Source organism: Athene noctua, chromosome 10, assembly GCF_965140245.1.
Source record: "Athene noctua chromosome 10, bAthNoc1.hap1.1, whole genome shotgun sequence".
In the NCBI taxonomy this organism is placed as follows: domain Eukaryota; kingdom Metazoa; phylum Chordata; class Aves; order Strigiformes; family Strigidae; genus Athene; species Athene noctua.
Window position 1 is genome coordinate 9,709,486 of NC_134046.1, and position 24,429 is coordinate 9,733,914.

A 24,429-nucleotide genomic window follows, 5' to 3' on the forward strand; every position below is an offset into this window, starting at 1 on the left:
CCCCGTCCGGCTGCCCGAGCGGCCGCGCGCTGACCCGGCCCCCCGCCGCGCGCCGTCGCGGGGGCCGTGGAGGGGACGGGCGGCTACTCCAGAGACTACGGTAGGGCGCGCCCCGCCCCCGCTGCCGGCAGCCGGGCCGGGGCTCGGCGGCCACGTCCCCGCGCCGGGCCGGCGGCGGGCGATGGCGGCGGCGGCGGGCGGGCTGAGGGGCGGCTGCCCCGCGGCCTGAGCCCCCTCCCCGCGCCATGCGGCTCTCCTGCAAGGTGGCGGCGGTGCTGCTGTGCCTCGGCAGCCTGCTGCTGCTCTATCTGCTGGCGGGCAGCGCCGCCGCGCCCCCCCGCCCGCCGCCCGCGCCCCCCCCCTCCGCCGCCGCCGTGCCGCTCGCCCGCCGGCAGCCGCGGCTCAGCCGGAGCCCGCCGCGGAGGAGCCCTGCCGGCGGCAGACTCGCCAGCGCCAGGTAACGGTGTCGGCTCCGCCGGGACGCGGGAGCTCGCCCGGCCCACGCGTGACCGGACGGCGCCCCACGCGCGGCCGCCCCCGGTGCCTGCCCTCGGCGGGGAACCTGCCGGGCCCCTCCGGCCCGGCCGCTGGCAGGCCCGCCCTGCCCCACGCGTGACCCGTGGGTCCCCTCTGCTGTGGCCGCTCACTCGCGTCTCTGCCGCCGGGACACTTCCCAGATCCTTTCCCCCTCGCCTCTGCGAGTAACCGGTGATTAGAAACCCTCGTGCAAACCGCTCTGGCTTTAGACGCGCTAACTTTTTCCTGCGTGTTTTCGCTTGGAGCGTGGTTGCCAGAGATGCCACGAAAGTGCTTGGAGGCAAGAAAGTGCGTGAAGGGGTCTTGCCTCCTCCTCTGGGCCCCGCGTCGGAGCGGGGCGATACCTCCTCGGCGTGCCCGTGCAAGGGCGGCCTCCGAAGTAGCTGCTTTTCCATTAGTTTTGGCCTTGTTTTGGAGGCTGATGTGGGGAACGTGGCACTCGCTGGCCGGAGTCCGTGAGGAGCTGCTGTCAGTCTCGGGACACTGCTGCCGATTTTTATTAATGCCACAGGGAAGAGGGAAGGGGGCTGGCTATTTCTCTGTGGTACCGCTGAGTTCCGAACTGCGAGGTACCGACGGATCTTAAGCTCTGGAGCTTTTTGTTTTGAATGTTTTTTATATGTAAATTAATTTAGCACAACTTTTAAAAAGAGTTTGAAATCGTGGCGTGTTATGTTTTATCATTCAGCACCTTACAGGCAGAATATTTTTTAAAAAACGAATTACTTCAGAAAAAGTTACGGGCAGCATGCTTTCAGTGGGTGGAGGACTGTTTTCCCCTTTGCATTCCAACTATATTATGGTCAGTGTGACCTCATATATCTAATTAACTTGGTATGTCTTTGTGTCTTTGATTCATGATTTCACAGAGATGTTCTGAATGAAGGACTACTGGTTTTTTGAGCTCTTATTCCTTAACTTATTAAAGCAGTTGGTTTCTTACCAGCATTGTTACCCTACTGAATGTGAGAGATGTTTACTGTGGCTGAGAATGGATCACGGACAGAATTCAAATGCATGTATTAAAGCAGGATTATTTCCACTAGCAACTGTACCTCCTGAAGTCATTTTTCTTTAAGGCATATCTCTGCGATTATCATGGAAATCAAGAACACTTAAGGAAGGAGCCCAGAAAGTATGAAACTGCTAGAGAGTGTAAACAACTGTTCCATTTCAATGAGCTTTTTAGTGACTGTCTTCATGTTCCAAAATCTGACATTATCTAACTTTTCTATTATTTATTGACTTTGAAAGTACTTTTTACAAGGTCTGCAACAAAAAAAAAAAAAAAAAAAGAGGAATGCTGTATTTAAACCATTCCTTTTCTTCAGTTTTTTTTGTTGTTTTTTTTAGTGGGGTTTGGTTGTTCACATCTGCTGGCAGGGCATGATCCAGCACTACTGGCACCAGCAGGAGTTTGTATAACTGGGAAGCACAGTGCTGTGGGTCCGGTTCTGTCCCTTGCTAAAAGATTCTGTATTGTGTTAGTTACTACTAAAATAAAATTTATTTAAATGAGGATATCCATAGAAAATAATTTGGGGGGGGGCAGTGGGTGCCATAACATGGTCCAAGTTGAGAAGGTGCCTGCCTTTGGGCCCACCGATGGGTGCTGTTCTGGGATGAATCACATCCACACTCACGTGCTGAAGGCATCTGGTGGTGGGATCTGCTTGGCTTAAGCCTGATCGGAGGTCCACTGAAAGCAGTGTGAGGCTGTTTCCAGGAGGCTTGAATTTGGAGTGGAAGAAACAGCCAATGATTTAACTAGTTATTAACTTCAGGAGTGAGCATTTGCACTGATTTAATAAGCTTTGCTTACGCCTGTGATTACAGTAAAGCGCATCTTATGTAACACGCTGAATCGGTGGTGTTACTGCCTATTCATTCCTAGAATATAAATAATTATTTTAGTTATTCCTTATGAGCAAAGGAAGATTTTTTTAGAATTTGATGTGAGAGATCCTGTATGATCTAAGTGATTCCTTCAGGATAATAAAAAAATCTGATCATGACTGTGTAAGATCTTCTGATCTGCTCATGTCTTTATATCTGGCTGCATGATTGATTAGGTAATCTTAGCAAAGTTTTGTGGCTGTAAAAAGTTGTTTTAGTTTTGCCAAGGTGGTTTGTAGTCCCTTTAAAAGTATGCAGGTTTTGGTCTGAACTCGGGAACAATCAAAGGCATTATTTAGGATGTGTGTTTGTTTTATAAGAATTATTCATGTTGCAGGCAAGGTGAATTGTAGTTTAACTGGGATGTTGTAATACCACTTTCTGTAGTCACATGATAATAATAGAAGACATAAGTTTTTAAGGTTTTGAGTAGTGCAGGTTTCTTCTAATGTAAGTAGTTACACTTGAACAGGGCTTAACTTAGTCACATATCGTTAGCTGTCTGGTACCTAGCAAATGTTAATAAATAGTTCATGTGTCCTGCTTGGGTCATTAGATAATTTTTGCAACTCTAGATAAGCTTTGCCTTTAAGTTTTTGGTTAGCTTTGAAAACTGATTTTTGATGGTGGTTTTACTGGTCCTTCTTCTTGGAAGTAGCAACTCCTATGCCTTCAGTAAGATTTTTTTCATATGAAGAATTCTAAGTATGTGCCAAACCAATGTGTGCAAAGTATCAAAAAGCAAAAGGATTATTTTTTCATTTAAAGGGCAGATGTGACCACACTTTCTATTAAACCAGCATGGCAAAGCTTGGGAAGCGAACTTTTGCCAGTTCTCTGGAAGTGACTTTTCCAAAGCAAAATGTCTCTTAGATGGCAACCTGTCAAGATACTTTCCTTTCTTTGCCGCCTGTGTGCACACACTTGCAAGTTTGGCTTGAGTTTGGTAGCCTATAATAACATGCTGAAGGCCCAAATACCTCATACTTCACTAATAAGGAACCCACTTGATAAAAGAAGAAGAGAGAAACATCCATTCTGATTTTGCGTGGTTTTCTGCCCTTTCTCTGAGTGGTGGAAGGAGGTTGCAACTTCAACAATTTTTTTCATTGTCAGCAGCTCCAGTCAGTTTTGTGCAACTGCGTTAAAGTGAGAAAACATTTATTTAAAAACATTTTGAACCTTTCTAATTTATATTTTAAAGGGTGGGAGAGAATGTGTTTCGTGTAACGGAGCCACTGTTGGGACATTGACTCATTGTCGACTGTCAGGAAAGCAGCCTATTTAATGAATCACCAGTTTTGATACAATGCCTAAATCTAACCTTGTTTATACTGCAAGAGTAAATGAGATCATAATATGAAGAAGGTTTCAAAAACTAACAACTATATTGCATTTTGTAAGAATCTGCATGCATTATCTTTCTCTCAAGAACGAATTTGAAGGCTTGAATAGATTAGCAGGCTCTGTAATGAGATGGGAACGCATTATTTTGAATGAATCTGGATTGATTTAGACAGGTTTTGGGTTAATTATGTTTGAGACACTTTGACTGTGACTAATAAGAAAATTGTATGTAATCTAAAGTTTAAGACCTAGAAATGTATGCTGTCGTGCTTGAGCACTCAGGCTGCTTCTGCTGTTAATACCCATGCCTGTCAGAAAAAAAATGTATGCAGTAAATACCATTGGGCAACCGAGTGGGAGTTGTTCTGTATTGTTGGCAGGCCTTTGCTATAAACATTTTATCGTGCTACATCTTATCAAGTGTGTCTTCAGCTGTTTCATGGGATGTATTCTGCAAGTATTTGGTGATGCGTTCTGCAGTGCTTAATCTTAGGCAAGGGTGCTTAATTTTATAGCCATATAATAATATCATAGGACAACAGCAGGTAAGGGGGAGCAGGAAGCAGTTTTCTCTGAACAGATAGGTAAAATGGGGAACAGAACAAAGAGTCTGACATGTTGTATAAGTTAGTTTTATGCTATCTCAACAAGCTACATTTATGTATTTAATTTAGAAGAAGGATATCAAGGCAACAAAGTCCTTGTGTATATGGTTTCTTTCTTTGTTCTTGTCAAACACATTAAACTTTAAGGCCCAGGTCACTGGTTTTTTAGATGCATTTAAACATTTGATTTAGGTCATAAAATCCAATTATAGACTATCCATAACCAATAAGTTGGACTATAAATGAGTGAATGCACGTATAAATGTTATGAAGAACTGGCTAATAATAATAATAATTGTAGTTCTCTGTGGATCTGTGTGCTTTTTAATGTGCTTGGAAGTCTCTTGAGATAGGTAACTATTACTACTGTAACAGCTGTTCCCATTTTCCAGATAGGACAACTAAAGCATAAAGAATTAATGACTCGCCCAAAGCTTTGCAGGGGCTGACTTACTGAAATAGAGCCAAAAACGGAGGTCGCTCACCCTTCAACCACTGCCTGAGTACTTCTCTGGGTCAAAAGTGTATTAATGGCTTAGGTTGATAACCTAGCAATATATTCTTTCATGCTTGCCAGCCGTTTTTTATTCTATGTACCAAATTTTATCCTTTATACAATTTACCATAATATTAACATACTCCATCCTTCAAAACAAAGTGTGCACCTTTCATCTATTCCCTTTGTTGTATTGTCTAGGAACACCTGAGCAGGTAGTATTTCAGAAAACTCTTAGCTTCCCCTATGTTTGCATCAGCCACTGGTATACTGTACGATAAACAGGATTTGGTGTGTACCTTCTGTGAAACCTCAGCTTAAAGAAGGGCTTTCATTAAGCTGCAAGTCTGAACGAGAAGACTCCTGGTGCCCAGCCCGACCTACACCGGTAGCAGAGAAGTAGCTGCTCCACTGATATGAGCTCAGTTCCAACCTCCAGTTTCTCTCTTGACAGCACATGCTGAAGCCCTCTTATCTTCAAGAGGGGATCCAGATAAGACAGCATATTACATTCTGTGTAAAGCAGAAGCATCCTAGATGCTGTTGGTCGAACTGGAACTGTTTTGAAGACATTGGCCATGTCCTGCAGGTCTTTAAGGAATATCCTTTCATCCAGATGTTACTTCTCCCCTTCCCTTCCTCCCTGCACTGTATAAACCAGAGTAGGGAAGGGGAGTTGTGATGTTCTTTGCTGTAATCTCATTTGCCTTCCTAGCAGTTTGACTTTGCCTTTACACCTGCTTCTTTTCAGACTTCTGGATAATAACAGTAATTTTGTAAAGGCTAAGCTGAAATTGCTGTTAAATGCATCCTGCTATGGCACTCTTATCTCTCTTTACATCTCACCTTTGTTTTCACAGTCCTCTTGGTTTCCTTATGTACTTACAAAAAATATGCAAAATGTTGTGTCCCAACGTATCTCCTTGCTACTTTTCCTCGCTGGCTGTTGCCCTCAGTGTCCCAGACTACTACTGAGGTAGTTCAAGTACTACCTCATGCTCCTTTTCTCGGGGATTTTTATTCCTACTTAGACCACTGCAGGCTCCCAAACCCCTTCAGCCCAGGCCTTTGCAACTTCTAATTCCTTGTCTCCAAAGCTCAGCTTTCTCCTCTGCTCTCTGGGGCTGGGAGGCTGGTTGTGTTGGTTGGCGGGATGTCTCTTGTTCATCCATAGCTCCCATGGGCTTACAGGGCATTGTGCTTTCATTGAGGGTTACTTCTGCTGAGTCTGTGCGTTGGAAGTGCTTGCCTACATATACTGGATTTTTCCCTACAAAATAGCTGCATAATGGAGAGTTCACTCTGGCTAAAATTTGCAAAGAAAAGCTTAGTGCTTTGGTGTTGGGTTTTGAAATGCTGCAATAAAAGCTTGGAGTTTAGTCCCTCTCCCAGTAAATTCCGTTGCCACAAGCTATATCAAAGCAGCTCTCATCCTGCATATGGCTTGATTTAGAGACTCAATTAAGAGGAAACATTAAAGAGATAGGGAGAAGGGGGAAAAGGGGATCTGTGTGAGCAGCTAATTATTCACTTCAATAATTCAGTGGTTTTTACACTAATAGGTTGGAAAGTAAATACCACTTCACATAGATGTAGTATTCCATTATTTATGCACTGATGAAATTGGGGTTTAATTAAGACTAAAGCCTAAGACTTTAAACCCTTAATGAAACATGTTGCTTTGTATAGACAGTAAAGTACCATTGGCTGGTATTCCTTAACACAGAAGTGGATTACTCTCTAGAACACTGCTGTTATACAGAGCAGCATTTTAATGTCTGGAAAAAGATAATGACAGCTTTATTAACTGTCATTTTTCTCTTTTATTTAGAACTTTTGTTCCTAGCATTAGCTTTACTGATTTAATTGTATGTATGTAATTATGTGTGCTGAGAAGAGGCAGGGATTGCTGTCCTCTGTTCATTGATATGTCAAGAACTGGTAGTGATCTGTGATTAGCCTTTTACCTCCTGTAATGATTACAATGTTTGTGATTTAGTTGCTTTGTCAGCACACACCCATGTAATGGAGTATAAATGCGATCCGTGCTGGATTGTGAATACAATATGATAGAAGCATTCCTGGAGGATGGGATTTTACCTCCATACTGATGGGGAGGACACACCCAAAACCAAAAGGTCATATTTTCAAAACATATTCAAGTCCCCCAAAGAACCCTGATTGTTTCTGGCTAGCCAGTAGCTTCAGTGTGCCTTTTACATGCAGATTCCCCTGTAGTCTAGCTGAAATTTATTTAAAGCCCACACAGATGGGTGCTAAGTGGAAAATCCATAGTTTGGCCCTTGTCTGCTTGTGGAATATAGTGTGATTCATCTGGGACATGTGAATATGTTTGTTTTTTAAAATCTCTGTTTTAGCAAAATTTCAGGGATTCCATGGGGTGAAATGGAGAGCAGTCCTTTGAAACTATGCCAGTACCTTCAGGCCAGGATTAAGGCATGCATTTATAACAGCAAAATTAATTAACTGTTAGAATAATTTACATATGGATGGAGTGGATTTTTTTGAAGTATGGATATCTTCTTCCAGTCTAGCCAAAAGTTATGGGCCTGATAATGAAATTACTGAATGTGGTTCTGTAATCTGCATTGTGTTAGAAAGTTGGTGAGGTAGTTAATAAATCCATTCTGACTTCATAACATCTAAATTGGGGAAAAAAAGCTATCATTTGCTCAGAGCAAGTTGTTGTCTGTTTTGAGGTGCTGTTGAATTAGTTTCATCTCTGTGTGTAGTGCAGTGATTTATGCAAATCCAGAAATGTAGGGATAACCAGAAAATTCTGAAAATAGCATATTTATTTGTGTTGTATTTTTAACAGTCTTAATTTGTACTGTTGACAAAATTGGCATGCCACTCGCATCTTCTGTGGATAGCTGGTCAGAAAAACCCTTCCTGATTGCCTACATCCCCTACAGAGAAAAACCCTGATATATATTAACACGGAGTTCTCTTCATGTTTGCCTCAGTATCTTTTATATGCCTATTTATGATTTTTCAGGAAGCCTGGAGAACAGAAACATTCAAAAGAGCCTTCATCTTTGCAGTGCATGCATCTGGCAGTTGTGGCATGTGGGGACCGACTGGAAGAGACACTAATCATGCTGAAATCAGCAGTTCTCTTTAGCAACAGGAGGCTCTGCTTTCACATTTTTGCTGAGGATTCCCTTAAGCCTGAATTTGAGAAGAAGGTGAGTTTCTTTGTCATTTGATAAATGAGTGAGCTATAAGCTGCAAACCTCTGAACAAAATTACATGCAAATCAACAAGTAGCAACTAAGCATTTTTTTACTCTACACAGTTTATAAATTCCTTATGCATGTATGATTTTTTTCCAGAAAAGCTGCATAACATGTAGTGTCTAATCCTCCCCCCATGTCTTTCAGTTAAGGGAATGGCCTTCCTCATATACAAAGAAGTTTGAATACAACATTTACCCAATAACCTTCTCCGTAGGAAATGCTCAGGAATGGAAAAAGTTATTCAAACCATGTGCTGCCCAGCGCCTTTTTCTTCCGGTAAGGCACCTGGATTTCTGAGTAGGTTGCTTTAGGAAAAGGTTAATTCCACCGAAAGGAAGCTTTGCTGGTGTAATATTAAAACCATTTTCAGGCTGAAACATCTGCTTAAAGATATTTTAATCTGCGCTTTAGCCACTTAAAAAAACAAACCTGAAATTCAGCCTCGCTTTTTCTCCTGCTAACAAAGGATATGTGTTTCTTGTCTCGAGTTCCATTAGCCTCTCAGGCTCTTAAGACTCAGTGCGAGAGCTCTTTCAGGGCAGATGCTTTCAGTGTAGATGCTGCGTGCCTCCAATAAATAACATTCTTTTCAGCGTGCAGTCATCATATCCTCTTTACCCACTATCTCCCTTTCCATATGTTAGCCCTTAGACTGATGCTTTCAGCAATCCCTTTTCCTTGAGTTTTATTTCTTTTTCCAAGACTGTCAGATTTGCCCTTAAGGTAATAATTCCAGTGTGCTCACAGTCAGATTTCATGCAAGAGCCCAGTGTATCCAGGGATCTCCTGATTCACTGAAAACATGTATTCTTTACTTAGTGTTATAAACCTGGAAATACTTGGTGTCATAAACCTGGAAAATATTTAAGGTTGCTGGAGAGAAGGAGGTTGTTGATAACAATTTTGCATATGCAGAAATATCAGAAATTGAAACAAGTTTTGCATAAAGCAATTTCTGTGGAATTGAGAACTTCTATCAAAAATATCTTGCGCATTGCTGTTGATTGGGGTGACTCCAATAAAGTGACATGCTATTCACATGATCCAGATTTCTTCATTGCTGTCTTATGAGGAATGGGGTTGACGGACAAAGAAATCTTTACTTTCTCAGATGGAAACAATCAGGAGACAGCTGCACGTCCAGATACGTAGACTATGAATACATATGTGAGAAAATATGTGCTGTCAGCAGTTCTGCTTATCTGCCATTTAGGGGTAGACTATCAAATGCACAAAGCCCAGATGGTGTGAAAGTAACTCCAACTTCAGCAGGGATCCTCTCTTCCCCGCGTAAATATTTGTATCACCAGGAAAACAATCCGTAAGCGTTAGCTTGTTCAATACTGATTGTAAGGATATACTCAAATGGGGTTATTTTCACTGGGTAAACACAATGCTTTGTTCTTATTTCTGTGGTATTTTTTTGTCATATTGGTAGACAGTCAGTACAGATATAGTTTCACTTTTATTTGTCATCACCCTTCTGATGACAGAAAAGGGTTACATATTCATGCTGACTCCTTCAGGCTGGACAGTGCTTTTTTGATTCCTTTTTTGTCAGTCACATGTTGCCAAAGTTCTCCAGTAACTTCTTGTAAGGAACATATAGACTGTTGCATGTGGTCTTAGCAAAACTGGGAGGCAGCCTGAACTGTAAATGTTTCTCGGGGCAGTTGAAAAATGTTGTGTGTGGTCAGGCTGAGGTTTATGACTTTGAATAGGAGGGGTTGTCCGAGAGTATTGCAGCAGACACCAAGTTGATGTGGATGGAGTAAAAGAAGAGGTTGTAGTAATAACTGGGGTGGCAAGTGTCCAGTGGGATTTCTGGTACTCAAATTTGCAGGCTGACAGAACCTTGGGCTGTTTCTGGGTAATTTCAGCCACTGTTACTTTTTTCAGTGTTTGATAACTAGGTTCCGATATTCTATTTGAACCAGACAATGCTGTAGAAATCCAGTCCGCACACAGCAGGAACGGAGGGTTTCTAGTGGTTTTGTTTAGAGAACTATTTCGACTTTTATTTAAAACAAATACCAGCAGGATGTCAGTATCTGATCCTTCCCTGTACTAAGCTTTTTGCCCTGCAGGGGCATAAAATGTGACTGGATTTAGGGAGGACCCCAGGAGAGCAGTAGTTGAGTTTATCAGCTGTTTAGCTCTCAGTTGTGCGGATTGTCTTGCTCCTGACAATGCTAAACCCTAGTGGAATGTGAGTCTTTGATTCACAAGTGCCTCTCCTGCCAAGGAAATCTCTCCTGCAGCACCAGCAGGCGTGTGAAAGTGGACAGGAGGGTATGAGGAATGTGTTAAAGGAAAACTTTCTAAGAATCTTTCAGTGGTTTTTACTCAATGATGAAACCAGAGCTCTGGGATGTGATCCTGCAGTTTATAGTAACAAACTGTTCTGTCCTGGGTAACAGGTTGAAGTGCACATTCCCAACTTGTTGTATCTAGGGTTGCTAAAATGCTAAGGAAGATCATAGAGCATCCTTCGTTTTGTAGAGGCATTCTGTGACATCTGATCACATTTGCCACTTACATGCAGGGAAAGTAGCTTGAGCCTCCATGTAATCTCACAAGTCTAAATCTCTTGCTGCAGTCTACTCCAGTAAAACCATCAATGGGATTTGCGAAGTCAGAATAAGGAAGTTGTGGATCTGAACACAAGAGCAAAATGAAACTTTAAAAATAAACTAGGAGGGTAATGCTCTCAGCAATCACTCGAAACTGTTTTGTAATACTAACATGGATGTTAGTTAATACACCAGGTGAAAAATCTTTCTTCTGGTCTCGTGAGTGTTGCCTACCCCAGGGCTGGCTTGCAGCTGCCTCTGTGTGGCTGTTTTGAGGCTACCAAAACAATCAGCTAAAGTATCATGAAATGCTTAAGGGATTTTTGGATTATTTTAGTTCTAATAGTAACTAACGTTTAGAACCCTTCTCAAAACACTTAATCTATTTAAGAGCTTTTAAGGTAGATTAGTAATATCCCTGCATTATGGCTGTCCCCTTGAGTGTGCTGAAGTATCCAGCCCAGTGGATCGGTGGCAGCACTGGGAATAGATGCCAGGGCCTTACCTAAACTGTGGTAACTTGAGTTAATTGCTTACTGCAATTAAGTTTAGCAACTCAACTTTGTGATACTGCTACAATAGCATCAAGATTTGTGATTTGTCCCTAATTTTGGATAAAGCTCTGATAAGCTGCCATGCTAGCTGTTGCAAACCATTAGGTAGCACAGCTTCACAATATGCCAATACGTGTTTACGCAGCAGTGTGTTATTACTTGCCAACCTCGATAACACAGGGAGAATCTATGGAGACTGAAGTTGTGAAATCAAATTACAGATAATTGAGTATTTAAGTGAAGTGTCAGGCTAAATATAGCCAGTTCTGTGCAGAACTTTTTGACAGATTTACTAAGAATCCTCTATATAGCTGCAAAAAAAAATCACACTTCTTTTAAGCTGTAAACGCCTGTAGAGCGAGGAGGAAGACAAGCACAGTCAAGCCATATTCCTGACAGTTCGTTTCAAAAATGACAGTCTGTCAGGTATGTCTACATGGTTTGTGCTAGTGAGCGTGAGCTCAGACTACCAGCTGCAGTCTCGCGTTGCTTATGCTGCAGGTCAGACGCTTGTCATCTCTAGCCTGCAGCCCTCCCGGCCCATCAGTTAGCCCTCCCAGCAGGCCCAGTGAGCTGGAGTGGGGTCCCTTGTACCCCAGGCTTGTCTTGCAGTGCTCAGCTGCTTTTGGTGTTGAAAATCAGCAGAGTCAAAAATACACCATCTCCTCTTGTATGCTTTTGAGTAAGTAAAAGCTAAATACTGTTTTCAGGGCTGTATAAAACCTAAAATTCTTTTTTTTTTAAAAAAAAACAACCCACAACTCTATTTAGTTTGGGAACAGAGCTACCTAAACGCTATGGAACATTGGGAATGCCAGTTATTTAAATTAAGTTTATCCCCAGTGTAAGTCCACTGAAATCCCAGAAGCTATGCAAGGAACTCTTACAGCCACAACTTCTGAAATTAAATTCCCCTGCCCAAGGCAAAGTTAAATGCACAGCCAGAAGGGGATGTGATCAGTTCAAACTGGCCTGTGTAGGTTTTAAATAAGTCAAGACTTCACATGTGAAAGACGAAAGTGTGAAGGGCTTAAAGGAAGTAGCACAGCTTTTCCTTTAGCCTGTTGGGTGTGACTGCAGTGCAACACCTCGGACACAGGAGAGAAAAGAATCTTTTGACAAACCAGGAAGCAGAGCAGGTGAATCCCGAGTGGAGGAATACAGGGTGGAAAGCATGGGCTCAGATGCTGGTAGGCACCCACGTCGCAAAGAACTGAAATACCTACTTGAATCCATTTATATGTAGGAAAATTATTACAGTCCATTGACTTCCACAGACTTAAATTTCTATGTATATTTAAGGTTACTGAAGGAACAGTTTCCTGCTGGAAGAAGCAGTGCCCAGGCTGTCACTTATGCTCGGGAGGAGTGTCTGTATGCACCTGTTAAACTTCCCCCTTAACCCTCTGCTGGAAAACGCCTCAACTTGTCTCTCTACCAGGGCACCCTTCAGAAAAATCTTACATGGTGCACAGTGTGCTGTGGCTCCCTCAGGCAAAATCTGGTAACTTCTGCTCTCCTTGTTATTCATGTGTTATCTCCTGCCTCAGAGTAAATTTGGGAGTGATTTAAAATTTTTAAAATATATTTTTATTTTATATGACTTCATACAGTAGGTCCCTATGAATTAAGGCTTCTAGGTGCTACAGAATAATATACAATATCCAGGATATCCTTAAGCTGAAAACCCCTTTCTTCTTTTCAACTGTCTGTCTTCTGATTTCCTCTTAAAGTAGCTGTCTTTTTTTACTCGTGGGTTGTGGGGTTTGGGTTTTTTTATAGTATTGGTCTCCAGGATACTTAATGTTTGCAGATATTTCCCTCTGAGTTCTTACTGTATTATTGAACTATTTCTGTCACTCATTTATTGATACCTTCATGTGCTGGTTTGTATTTTTTGTGGTAAAATGTTGTATTGCTATAACCTTCCATCCAGCAGCATGATCTGGATTATGTTGGACATTAAGTTTCTTGTAAGTGTAACTTTTGTTTGAAATGTAGAGACACTTGCCTTCTCCTGCTTGTCCAGCTGTCTAGGAAGAGCATGTAGTTATCATGTCAGAAATACAGGTCAGGGATTTGTTAAACTTGGCTAAATGTCAGTCTGAATCCTGAAGTGTTCAGTCAGGTGAAAAATCTCATTTAGGTCTGGACTCATGGATTTGGCATCTTAAGGATGCCTGTTGAGCATGACTAAAAGTGATTTCCACCACCCCCACCCCACCTTGTTCAAAATCTTAATGTTGTTCACTCTATTTCACAGGTAATCTTCAGTCACAAAACATTTCAATTTATGTGGAATTCAATTTCTTTAGTAGAATTTATTGTTACCTGCATAAGTAGGAGAGCTTGTCATTAGTATCATTGCAATTGGATGAGTGATTGTTCTGTTCCACACCATGGTGAAAATCAATAGTCTTTTGGATTTGCTTTTCAAAGAAAGAAAGAGAGAGAAATAAGGCTTCTGGCTGAGACCAAACCAAGAAAAATTCAGTCCTTAAGGAATTTTTGGACAGTTTTCACAAATAATGAAGAAGAGCCACAAAAATGCAGTTGGAACTGATGATCAACATCAGCTAATGATCTTTATTACTTAACAAACAACTTACAAATAGCTGGTGCAAATATCAAGAGAGTTTTCTTGGACTGTTGAAGCACAATATAATTTGCCCTACTTAATGAATGAGCATGTAAGGATTTGGATAGCCACAAGGGGGAACATGGTCGACAAGAATAGGTTAGGTATCCTGGATCTAATTTACAGTTTACACCCTTCTGACTTGACTAACTTTACAGTGGTTATTCCTGATGGAGACTCCGCTAACAGAGATCAGAATCTGACCTGGTAGTTTTTAATATGACACTTCTATTTACTGAGCAAATTTTGTTCTTCAGGAGGATGCATATCCATTTTTGTGATCGATGGGGTTTTCTTAATTAATGTGAAACATTTGTATATATTAATACTGAATGTAATTCTCCTAGGAGGACAAGGTTGTAATAGGAATAACAGTCGTTAGAAAGGCAAAAGGAAACATGATACCAAATGGAGATGAAAAGTGCTCTGTTGTACTAGTTTACCCTTCCGGTCAATGGAGGGAGTGGTATGTTTCACCACTTACAGATCTTGAAAAGAACTAACAAAGCTATGTAAATTCTTTGCATTTTATTTCTGAACTGATACTGAATATTCTTTGCAGGCATTTTTGAGAGCTCAGTGGATTACTGGTTCATATGGAGGGTGGAATCAAACTTCTGTGGTCTGGTAGCTGTTTTGCTGTGCAGTTCAAACAACAAAACAGCAAGCCAATAAATAACTGTTGTTTCTGTGTGTAATTACATTTAACTGATAAATCAATAACCTCTTTCAAATTACCAGTTTAAATAAAAGTACCTTTTCCCAATAATTTTCCTTTTTGTTGTCTGTTTGGTTTCTTTTTCATCTCTCCTTGCTATGCAAACCTAAAAGGTCATTTTAAAGGATGTGGATTCTCTCCTTTATGTGGACACTGATGTTCTCTTCCTGAGGCCCATCGATGACATCTGGCACATCCTGAAAGAGTTCAACTCAACACAGCTAGCTGCTATGGCCCCAGAACACGAAATACCAAAGATTGGCTGGTATAGTAGATTCGCGCGTCACCCTTATTATGGGACAACTGGAGTCAATTCTGGAGTGATGCTAATGAATTTAACACGGATACGCAACACTCAGTTCAAGGTGAGAAGAAACACAGCTGTTGCCCAAACTCATGTTTTATGTATTTTTCACATCTTGTAAAACTTAGTATAAAATTATATAAAGTTTGTAACATAAAGAATCTGGAAAATATAGAATATATATATATGATTGAATACTAAAAGCGATTATAGTGAAAATGGTTACTAAAACAAGTGAACAGGCTGGAGCACTGAGAACTTGCAGGTGTAGCAGTCTGTTAGCAGCAGTAAAAATGCTTCTTCAACATATTTTCCCTTGAAAGACACATGAGAGAATAAACTCAAGGATCTTCAGTGCAGTCAGTGTATTGTTTTTAAAATTGGAAAGCTTGATGTGAATAGCCAGAGAAATTGGTAGTTTTTTGCATCTGCTGTAAATAGAATTTTATGTCCTGCTGCAGATCAAGTGACTCCATGAATTGATATAAATGAGAAGGAACATTTTCACTGACCTCTGACATCTCCCCTTTTGTGAAAGGCCTGAGTTGTGAAATCTCTATTTCCTTGAGCACACATTCTGTAATCTCTTTAAAAACTTTATTTACCCCAAGTGGACATGTTCGTCAGTCAAGGCCAGGGGTTTCCCATACTGTTACAGGAACAGCTTGAATACAAAAAGCCCTTGCTCTTTATATAATTCCCAGGGAAGATAATTCTTAGTCTGCTTTTTTCCTGACTTCTATACCTCAGTTTTCACCTTATCCCTGCATTTTTCCACTTTTCCACTTTTTCCCCCTCCTGTTGCTCAGAAGAGGAAGACTCTGAATAGCAGGAGCTGACATCAGAGCTAGGCCCAGGAGACCTTGCTTTCCTGTTTAGATAAACAGGAGCACAGTCAGCTCTGCTGTTCCAGCCCTATCCAGGTCTAACATCTCCTGGCAGTTTTTCATTCTTCACCTAGGTATCTGACATGGCTTAGCAGACTTACAGATACGTGTCTGAGTCATATATCACATCACTGGTCATGGTATTAACCCATTGCTTCTGGTTTTCTGCCCTGCAGAACAGCATGATACCGAGTGGTTTGACTTGGGAGGAAATGTTATATCCATTATACCAGAAGTACAAAAACTACATTACATGGGGAGACCAGGATTTACTAAATATAATTTTTTACTTTAACCCCGGTAAGTAATGATTCTTGGAGTCATGGTTATCTGTGTTAAGAAAATTTCTGGAACTCAAAAAATTTTTTTAGAAGTGCGATTTTTTAAAAATTATTTGTTATTTATAATATGCAATGAACTCTGACATGAAGTTAATGTGTGCACTCAGGATTTACAACCTATGAAAACACTTCTGAAAGTGGTGTGGGTAGCAGGGCTCAGACTTGGGTCCATTGAATAAGTAAATCTGTCTTCTGGAGATTCTGGGAAAATAAGGAAGTATAACATTAATAACCAAATGCAGGAATGAAGTTCAAATTGTATGTGTGCTTAAGAGTGTCACTGGACCAGGGTCTAGCTGAAAAAAATGTTGTTTCAGATGTTTATCTGAATGTGAAATTGCCAGGCTTTTCCAAAGCCATGCTTTATTTTTCTGAAATTCAGCTGAATTCTGATATTTATGCAGATGAGTTACAAAGCTAATATAAACAGGAACTGGTCACAGCCATATCTTGTCTGAAACTGTTGCCCTCCCTATTTTTGGTCCTTTGCTAAAAGTTACTTGTTGAGAAAGATGCTCCCAGCACCTCAGCTGAGCGATCCAGCCTCAGCAGGCACCAGGATGGTATTATCTATATTCTGCTGCTTAGACTCTTGTGTTTTCTACTCTTCTAGCTTGCTCTGGGACTCTTGAGGAGCCAAGGAGCACTTCATGTCTCTCAAAACCTGGTTCTGGGAGAACAGCTGGCCTAACACACCTGTCCCAATCTGGGCCAGCGTGACCAATATGGATGTACTTGTCAGCCCAGTGAAATGTCATATTTGGTTCCTGGCTTTCACTCTTGCACAGTGCCTCCATAAGCAGCTTGTAACATTTTTGGTTTGTCCTTTGTTTCCTCTTGAATTGGACTTGTGTTCTCATGAGTGTGTAGTTCCAAGGAACTGGCAAGTCTAGGCATCTTTATTTTAAAAGGGTGTGACTTTTTCCACAAGTGCTGAGACAGTTTTTGGAAATTCAGCCCCTTGCAAGTATTTTGCACTGATCACACAGAAATTACTTCAGGCAATTCCAAAACCAGTAACATGTGAGAAATGCAAGGATTTCAAAATTGTAGCGTAGTATGTGCTTCCCAGAAAAGCTGAGAACCTTAATTCATGCCTCTGAATGGATGCTGAGTATCCATCTTACTTGCTTTTCTTTGTTTCCTATGTGACCTTGTATTCCCTCAAGTGATTTTAAGAACAGAATAAGTTTGGATTTATCTTCATTTATTCTGTTCCCTTTTCTTTTTCTCTAAGGAGTCATAGGGTAGGTAATTGGATATACACAAATCCAGGCAAATAAAAGGAGAGAGCAAAAGCAAAGCAATAAGCTGACATCTGTTTACTGCAGACAGATGTCAAACATCAGTGTCCCTGGTACACCGTGTATTACCCTCAATCCCAGGGAAAAATAAAGTGGAAGAAATCTTCATTATGAAATCATAAATTAATTCCCAAAAAGAAATGAGTGTTATGGGAATAGGGTCTACTGGAGGAAGAAGAAGATGAAGCCAGATTAGTTGTGAAGTCAAACTCAAGCTGCTAACTTAAGTGTGGAAGAAAAAAAAAAGATTGCAAAAATACTTTAGTTTTGTGATGAGAATATTCTCTATCAAATCCACATGTTGAGACTGTTTTTCTGCACATAAGTCTGCCTTTTCCTTGTAACTGGTAAATAATTTTTTGCAATTTACGTAACATTAGGCTGCACAAGAAAAGAAAACAAAGAACTGGATATAATTAAAACAGAAAACTAGACTTTCCTGAGGTTTTAAACTTCTGGATTGTGGAGACTGGCCTGGGAAGGAATCAGGACTGCTGCAGGTGGCTTTTTTTAGAGGCAGTGTGTTGGCTTAAAAATACCCAGAACTGTGTTGCCTGGGACCTGAAGGGATGGCCTCTTTTTCCCAGCTCTAAGGTCTGTTCTGAGGATGAATGGATCTGAAGGCTCACAGGGCAGCTAGAGCTTGAGCCCAGCTGTGACAGCAAAAAATGCACAAAGGTGTCACGGTGAGGAGAAGATCAGGAATACTTAAGTGACATGTATGAAAGCTAATAAGCACCTGATGACATCCTCTCCCCACAGTGACCTGCTGATGAGCTGTACGTGCAAACATCTGTTCAGGGTTACCAAAAGGATCCCCGTTAAGTGTAACAGGGTTTAGATCAGGTGTTACTGCTCTTCCTGCCCTTTCAGCAGCACTGGGGAGCAATTCTGAATGTGTGATAGGTCAGATTGAGTGGAAACCACTTGCAGTCTCCCCTTTCTGGAGAAGTCTCCTGCTAGAGAGGCCTCAAGGGAAAAAATGTTTCAGAAACTTTGTCTCCTACTTCAAGAACCACACTGGACCAGCTGCAGACTTCCTGGGAAAGTAGGAAAGGCCAAGTGAAGAATTCAGTCTTCAGTGCTTCTGCTGGCATCGTGCAATGTTTTGTTGTACTGCATTTCTGAAGCAAAATGGTCACAGGGACTGGTGCGATTTATTATAAGCATATTACAAATACTGTGGATGCATGGAGAAAGTTTAAAAAAAAATCAGTAGGAGAAAGGAGGTTATAAGCCCTTTTGAGATATTAGGCTCATATTTAAATAACCTAAACCTGTGAAATTAATGGATGACAACTCTTAGGAGGACTGGGGGTAAAATACACTACCTCTCCTGCTCTTCTGTATCTCAGTATAACAAATGGTTGTAGCCTCAGTGAAAGCTTCAGCAGCAAACATCGGATATCCTTTGAAAGCTTTCCCATGCTATCTCCAGAAGGATTCAGGATTTTGCATAATACTTACTGCTCTGTGTGCTTCCCTAATTGTTTGTGTAACTCCAGAAACTTCTTATGAGGGCAGAAAACCCTGGATAGTGCCACCTGATGCTTACCCTCTGGCTTTGATTTTTGTCACTTTTAGCTTTGTAAAATGCTCTCTTGGCTTATGTTTGCACCCAGTCTTTGTGTTGCCCTCTCCTTCTGTTAGTTCAAGTCTAACAGTGCTGAGATTTGTAGCTATCCCCTGAGGAAAGGAAGCTGCTGCATCTAGCTGCTGCTTGGGATGTTTGCAAAAAAAGCAACTAAAATTTTTCTGATCATCAGTCCCAGGTTTTCCACAGAAACCTGGTTTAATTTGTTGTAACTCTTGTTTGACATGTCTTTTCTTTCTTCCCCTTCCATCTCCCCGGACCAACATTGGCAGAGTGTCTCTATGTGTTCCCATGTCAGTGGAACTACCGGCCTGATCACTGTATGTATGGAAGCAACTGTAAAGGTGCAGAAGAGGAAGGTGTGTCTATTCTGCATGGAAATAGAGGTGTCTACCATGATGACAAACAGCCTACATTCAAGGCCCTCTATGAAGTGATACGTGATGTAAGTCTTCTGTCCCGATAGAGACAGTCCTTTTATTTCCACGTAGATGCTGCTTATACCGGGTCACTGTGCTTTGTGTATACCTGTCAGACACCAAATAACAAGGTTGCTTTGGTCTCTCCTGTCTCACTGCATGTGTGTATTTGGGGTGGCTTAAATGATCCCCCTTCATATTATAGTAAACTTCTAATAAAAATGCTGATACGTTGCTTTTCTATAATACTGGAGGTAGAAAAGAAGTGTTTGAATGGAGTTCTCCCTGCTGGTACTGCAGCTCTGGCCCCTAAATACCTGGCAAAAGCTTGTCCTTCCTGAGCGAGCACCTAGAGCCTCTGGGCACATGGAAGGCAGAAGCTTGCATACAGACACATCCGTATTCCCACTTCGGCTGTTGCATGTGTACAACTCCACTCTCAAATACATGTTTTGTTACAGTATCCCTTCGTTAGTAAACCTCCTTTAAATGCAGACTCTACAAGTACAGTTTCTGGGAAGTTGGCTATTTCAGGCAATACTCCCAGGCAAACTTTTCTGAAAGCAAGCACTGTCAGTCTTGAGTGTTTGAAGTTGACTGGCTTTGATGATACTCTGGAAGGTGAGGGAGAAGTCACTTACCTATATAAGGTTTTATCTTGCAGAAACTTCTAAAATGCCATTTTGTAACTAGTGAAAACTAATAATTCTTTTTCTTTTCTTTAGTTTCCGTTTGAAGACAATCTCTTCCAGTCTTTGTACTACCCACTGCAGTCTAAGTTTCTGGATACAGTGCACACTTTATGTGGGAGAATTCCACAAGTATTTTTGAAGCAAATTGAGAAAACTATGAAGAAGGTGTATGAAAACCGTGTCATTGTATACTTGGGGGCCAACCACAAATACTAAATGTAGCTGCATTTTTACACAGAGTTTTTAATTCTTGCACCCCGTCTCATGAAGCATGTAAATGAAGAGTATGAACTCCTTTACTGAAACTCAGAATTAAAATATTTTCCTTATCCAATTTCCTAATAACCCCTGAAGTTACAAAACCAGAGGAAATCCTGGAAGTCTACCTAAACTGTCCTTTCCTAGGCCTTTTGTTCTCTTCGTGCATTTATTCTTGACTGCAACAGGGAGAGGTGATGATTCTCACTTATATTTGACGAGTTTAGTTTGGTTATTTAAGTACAGTTATATTCACTGTAACTTTTTTGAAGCTGTACAAAAGCTTGTCTTGATTTTAGGCTTGATAAAGAAGTTACAGTTTCAGCTAAATAACATAGGGAATATAACTTGATAGGGCAAATATTCTTGACTGTCATGAGAATGCTGAATTACAGAAAAGATCACTCTTATGTAAGGATAAGTTAAAATTTACTGTGGTAAAGGGAGAGTATTTGCTTAAAATTGCACTTCTGTCTGAAGGTGTATTACCTGCTATTCTTCACATGTAGGACCTAAGATTTCTTACTTAAAAAGATTAGGGGAATAGAAGTGCATATTTACTTTATATTTTACAGCACTTTTTGTCTAGTGATTGCCATTTTCCTTTCTGCCCTTCAGTAGTTTTGTAAGGGCTTCCCATGAAGGAATTACAAGAAAAATAATTACAGCATAAATAGGAAAATCATGGACAAGAAATAGGAGGGGAATGCGGTAATAGACAACAGCAAGAGAATCCTTCCTCGTGTGGAGTACAGCCATGGTCTTCCCCTCCAGTCTCTTACAGTTTAAAGAACGTATTCCCTAACTTGGTAATACTAATTACATTAGACATGGTCCAAGAATGTTGTAAGTATACAAAACCAGATACTATTCATCTGTTTTTCTCTGTAATTAATCCTCTTCAGTTGCTGTTTACTGCACAGTAACAGTGGTATGCCACCAACAACCGTTCTTCCATCCCTACATTGGGAGACTGCGGATGCTGCCTCTGACTCCCCTTTTCAGCTTTGCCAGAAATTTGGGCACAGAAATGAATTTCTGCCTGGCACTTCCGTTCCTGGAAATCCACAGTTTTATGCCAGGATCATAATTAATAGCCTCAAAGTGAAGAGGATACAGAAAAGTTTTGATGTCTATTTAAAATACTTAATTTAATTTAGATTTTGAAAGTATGATAGAATATGCACAGACAAGAGCTTATTAAAACTTGCAGTAGCTGAAAGGTGCTTGGGGCAAATCACTGGGGAACTGAAAGTGAGGACACTTAAAGAGCAGTGATACAAGAGCAGACTCCCCAAGGGCATTTTCTAAGCGTAAGCCCTGAGGCGTGTGTGTAGGTGAGCGCTTGAAGAAAACAGCTGAGAAAATGATCTTACTTTTCAAGTCCGTTCAGAAAAAAAAAAATAATTAGCCATTACTTGGAACTACTCACTTTAATAGGCAAAGTAGGCGAGGGGTGAGGAGGGCAAGATAAATGAAGCTTTTCTCTAATGAAAGGAAGACTGATACAGATTATATATCCTGTACATGTAACATATTAGAAGTATTTGGGGGGTGTGGATGAGGGAAAGGATATATTTTGTAAGTTAAAAAGTAGGATTTCTGAGGAATTGCGGTTTTGGGGGTTTCTGCCCTATCCAGTGAGGACTGATGCACAGTTTCATCAGACTCCAAGAGAAAGTCCTTTGAGCTTGAATGCTCCTCTCCTCCTGTGGCAGCTCGTGAGAGGAGGGAAGATCAGGCCTTGCTGGCATCTCAGGCTGCCAGATAAACAGCCTGTACATAGGATGGAGTGCCGAGGAACTTTTTCCAAACGCTAGGGTGCGAAAATGTCCATGACACATCCCTAAGCATGCTAGGCGAATGACACGAGTAAAGGAGGTGTTAAGATGGAGTAAGGGGCATACGGTCTCTGTCCTAGCAGATTTGCTGCTGCTCTGTGCTGCAGGCACGACGAACGGAAATGTCTGTTGTTTGCGCCTCTGTGTGCTGCAAATCCTCATCGACAACCTCTGCGTGTTTCTGACTCGGACCGGTATCTTGCAGCCTTTGCCACAGAAGTGTAAATCGACGTGCAAAAGACAGAGGCAGCTCTGCATCTATTTTGATCGAAAGCCTGGGCCCCAGAAAGGCATTTAAACTTAAGTGTAGACATTCCTGTCTCTTGCAATTTGCCTTACTGTTTTCTGTTTTTACCTGAAGTTTTGCTTGCCACTTAAAAAGAACAGTCTATTTCTAGGTACAGAGAAAAGCTTGAAAACATAACCCAAATGAACCTTGAAGACTTCAGAGCCAGAAGACAATGAAAGGAGAATTCAACACGCTGTTTTAAAAAGTTTGAGATATTGTAAGCCTAACGTACAACAGGTAAACATTTTAGACTAGCAGGGCAGAGAACTTGTAAAAAGTATTAGCTTGCTTTTTGGTCTTTATTTCCAAGTATCGGGGTAAAGCTGACTGTAGGTCAGGCAAGGCTAGACGAGACGCATGCTGGGCACTCAGAATTCCTCATTTCTGTGGTATCTACAAGCCACAGAAAGTTTCAGAGCAAAAGTCTTGTCCAGACAGTTTTAACTCCTGTGTTAAGCCTCTGAAGTTGAGGAGGCTGTGATTGTGTAAGCTGTGATTCAGCAGAACCTTGCAACTATGGGCACATTAAAATGAAGGAGTGGAATTCATTACAAAACAAAGGCATTATTGCATATAAAATGATTAGAGATTACAGCAGTGCTTTTTATGTTTACAGGCGGTGCTACATTACGCTTAGAAAGAACTGTGTTATGTTCTCAACAGCTATTAAAATATATGAAGTACATGCTTTAACGTGAAGACTTTTGTTAATGTAATATCAACTTGCAGGGAGAATGGGGGAGGTTCCTTCCCTGCTGTGCTTTTTCTGAGAAAAAAGCTACAATTTGAGCTCTCCAAAGTGTTTTAAAACAATTATGTAACTTTGATTTTGTTGTGTTGTTAGAATTATTAATTTATATTTTATTACAGCTTCTAAAACCATGTTATATTTTGGTTTTAACAGTAGTTCATTCTAATTTTAATCTTATTTAGAAACCAGTTTTAATCATTTTGTATTTCATACTTGTGGCTAATTCCTTCTTAATTAGCCTTCATTTATTTTAATAATGGGATGTGTAAATACTTATATAGACTTTATATCATGATTTCCCCTTCCTCTCATGTATTTTAGTTATTTTCAATAGTATAATGTAACCAAAACACCTTTGCCAACGTAACACCTTGTGCAGTGTCAACATACAGGGGAAACAAAAATAGTTTTCCTTGAATGAATGGAAGCTCCAGCACATGGAATGTATTGGTAACAAAAGGAGAAGAATCACCTTTCACACTGAGAAAGAAACAGCAGGGTCTAGCCCAGAGCACTGTGGCGGGGTTATCTGGACATAAGCCCTAACCCAGCAGATGTTTGACACTCTGCATTTTGCTCATGTAGTCAGTAAGCTTATATGCAATGCATAAACGTGTAACCAAGTCCTTGCTGTATCAGCGTCAAATATTCAGGTTTTAAATTTGCTATGTTATACTTGAACTTGCCGAAGATAGATAAATAGGGGCTTTTTATTAAGAGCTGCTGAGCACATCCTTTTAGCCCAAAGCCATTTAAGTAAGTGTCAGGCTGTCTATCAGTGCACATTGTACAACAACTGCCAGAGTGGGAAGCGTTGGGCTGCATCGTTGATATAATGTGAGTTTTTCTAGGCTATTTGCCGACATGTTACAAAGTGGGCTCAGATAGCTCCGCTGTCACTTCGCTTACAGGTGGAAACTGGAAACTGCTCTGTGTGTGTGTGTACACGAGAGCAGGTGTGTAAAGAATTCTGTACCTTTATCATTTAATTGCTTGTGTATTTTTATTTGACAAGTGCACCAATTGTTTATAGCTCCCAAGGAGGCCTAGCAGTGCATTTCTGTGTTGATCAAGATCCTTTGGCTTATAGTACAAATAAATGAAGTTTTAAGCAAGCTCTGTATT

General features: G+C 41.0%; 1 protein-coding gene across 2 annotated transcripts; it reads left to right on the forward strand.

Moving 5' to 3' along the window:
• The first annotated feature begins 177 nt into the window (after positions 1-177).
• GXYLT2 (glucoside xylosyltransferase 2) lies at positions 178-23,238 on the forward strand. 2 transcript variants are annotated; one of them, XM_074914321.1, is made up of 7 exons: positions 178-457; positions 7,901-8,090; positions 8,286-8,417; positions 14,738-14,989; positions 15,992-16,115; positions 19,327-19,499; positions 20,199-23,238. In XM_074914321.1, exons 1-7 carry the CDS (start codon positions 246-248, stop codon positions 20,379-20,381), a joined length of 1,266 nt encoding a protein of 421 aa, XP_074770422.1. In that variant the 5' UTR covers positions 178-245; the 3' UTR covers positions 20,382-23,238. The 2 variants fall into 2 exon arrangements, with proteins under 2 accessions (XP_074770422.1, XP_074770423.1); XM_074914322.1 differs by lacking the exon at positions 8,286-8,417.
• Positions 23,239-24,429: the final 1,191 nt, after the last annotated feature.

Bases quoted from the DNA above. Each gene is read 5' to 3' on its own strand.
- GXYLT2 (XM_074914321.1), top strand. From the start codon at position 246: ATGCGGCTCTCCTGCAAGGTGGCGGCGGTGCTGCTGTGCCTCGGCAGC. The intron at 458-7,900 runs GTAACGGTGTCG...ATGATTTTTCAG, and splicing joins GGCAGACTCGCCAGCGCCAG to GAAGCCTGGAGAACAGAAAC. The intron at 8,091-8,285 runs GTGAGTTTCTTT...CATGTCTTTCAG, and splicing joins AGCCTGAATTTGAGAAGAAG to TTAAGGGAATGGCCTTCCTC.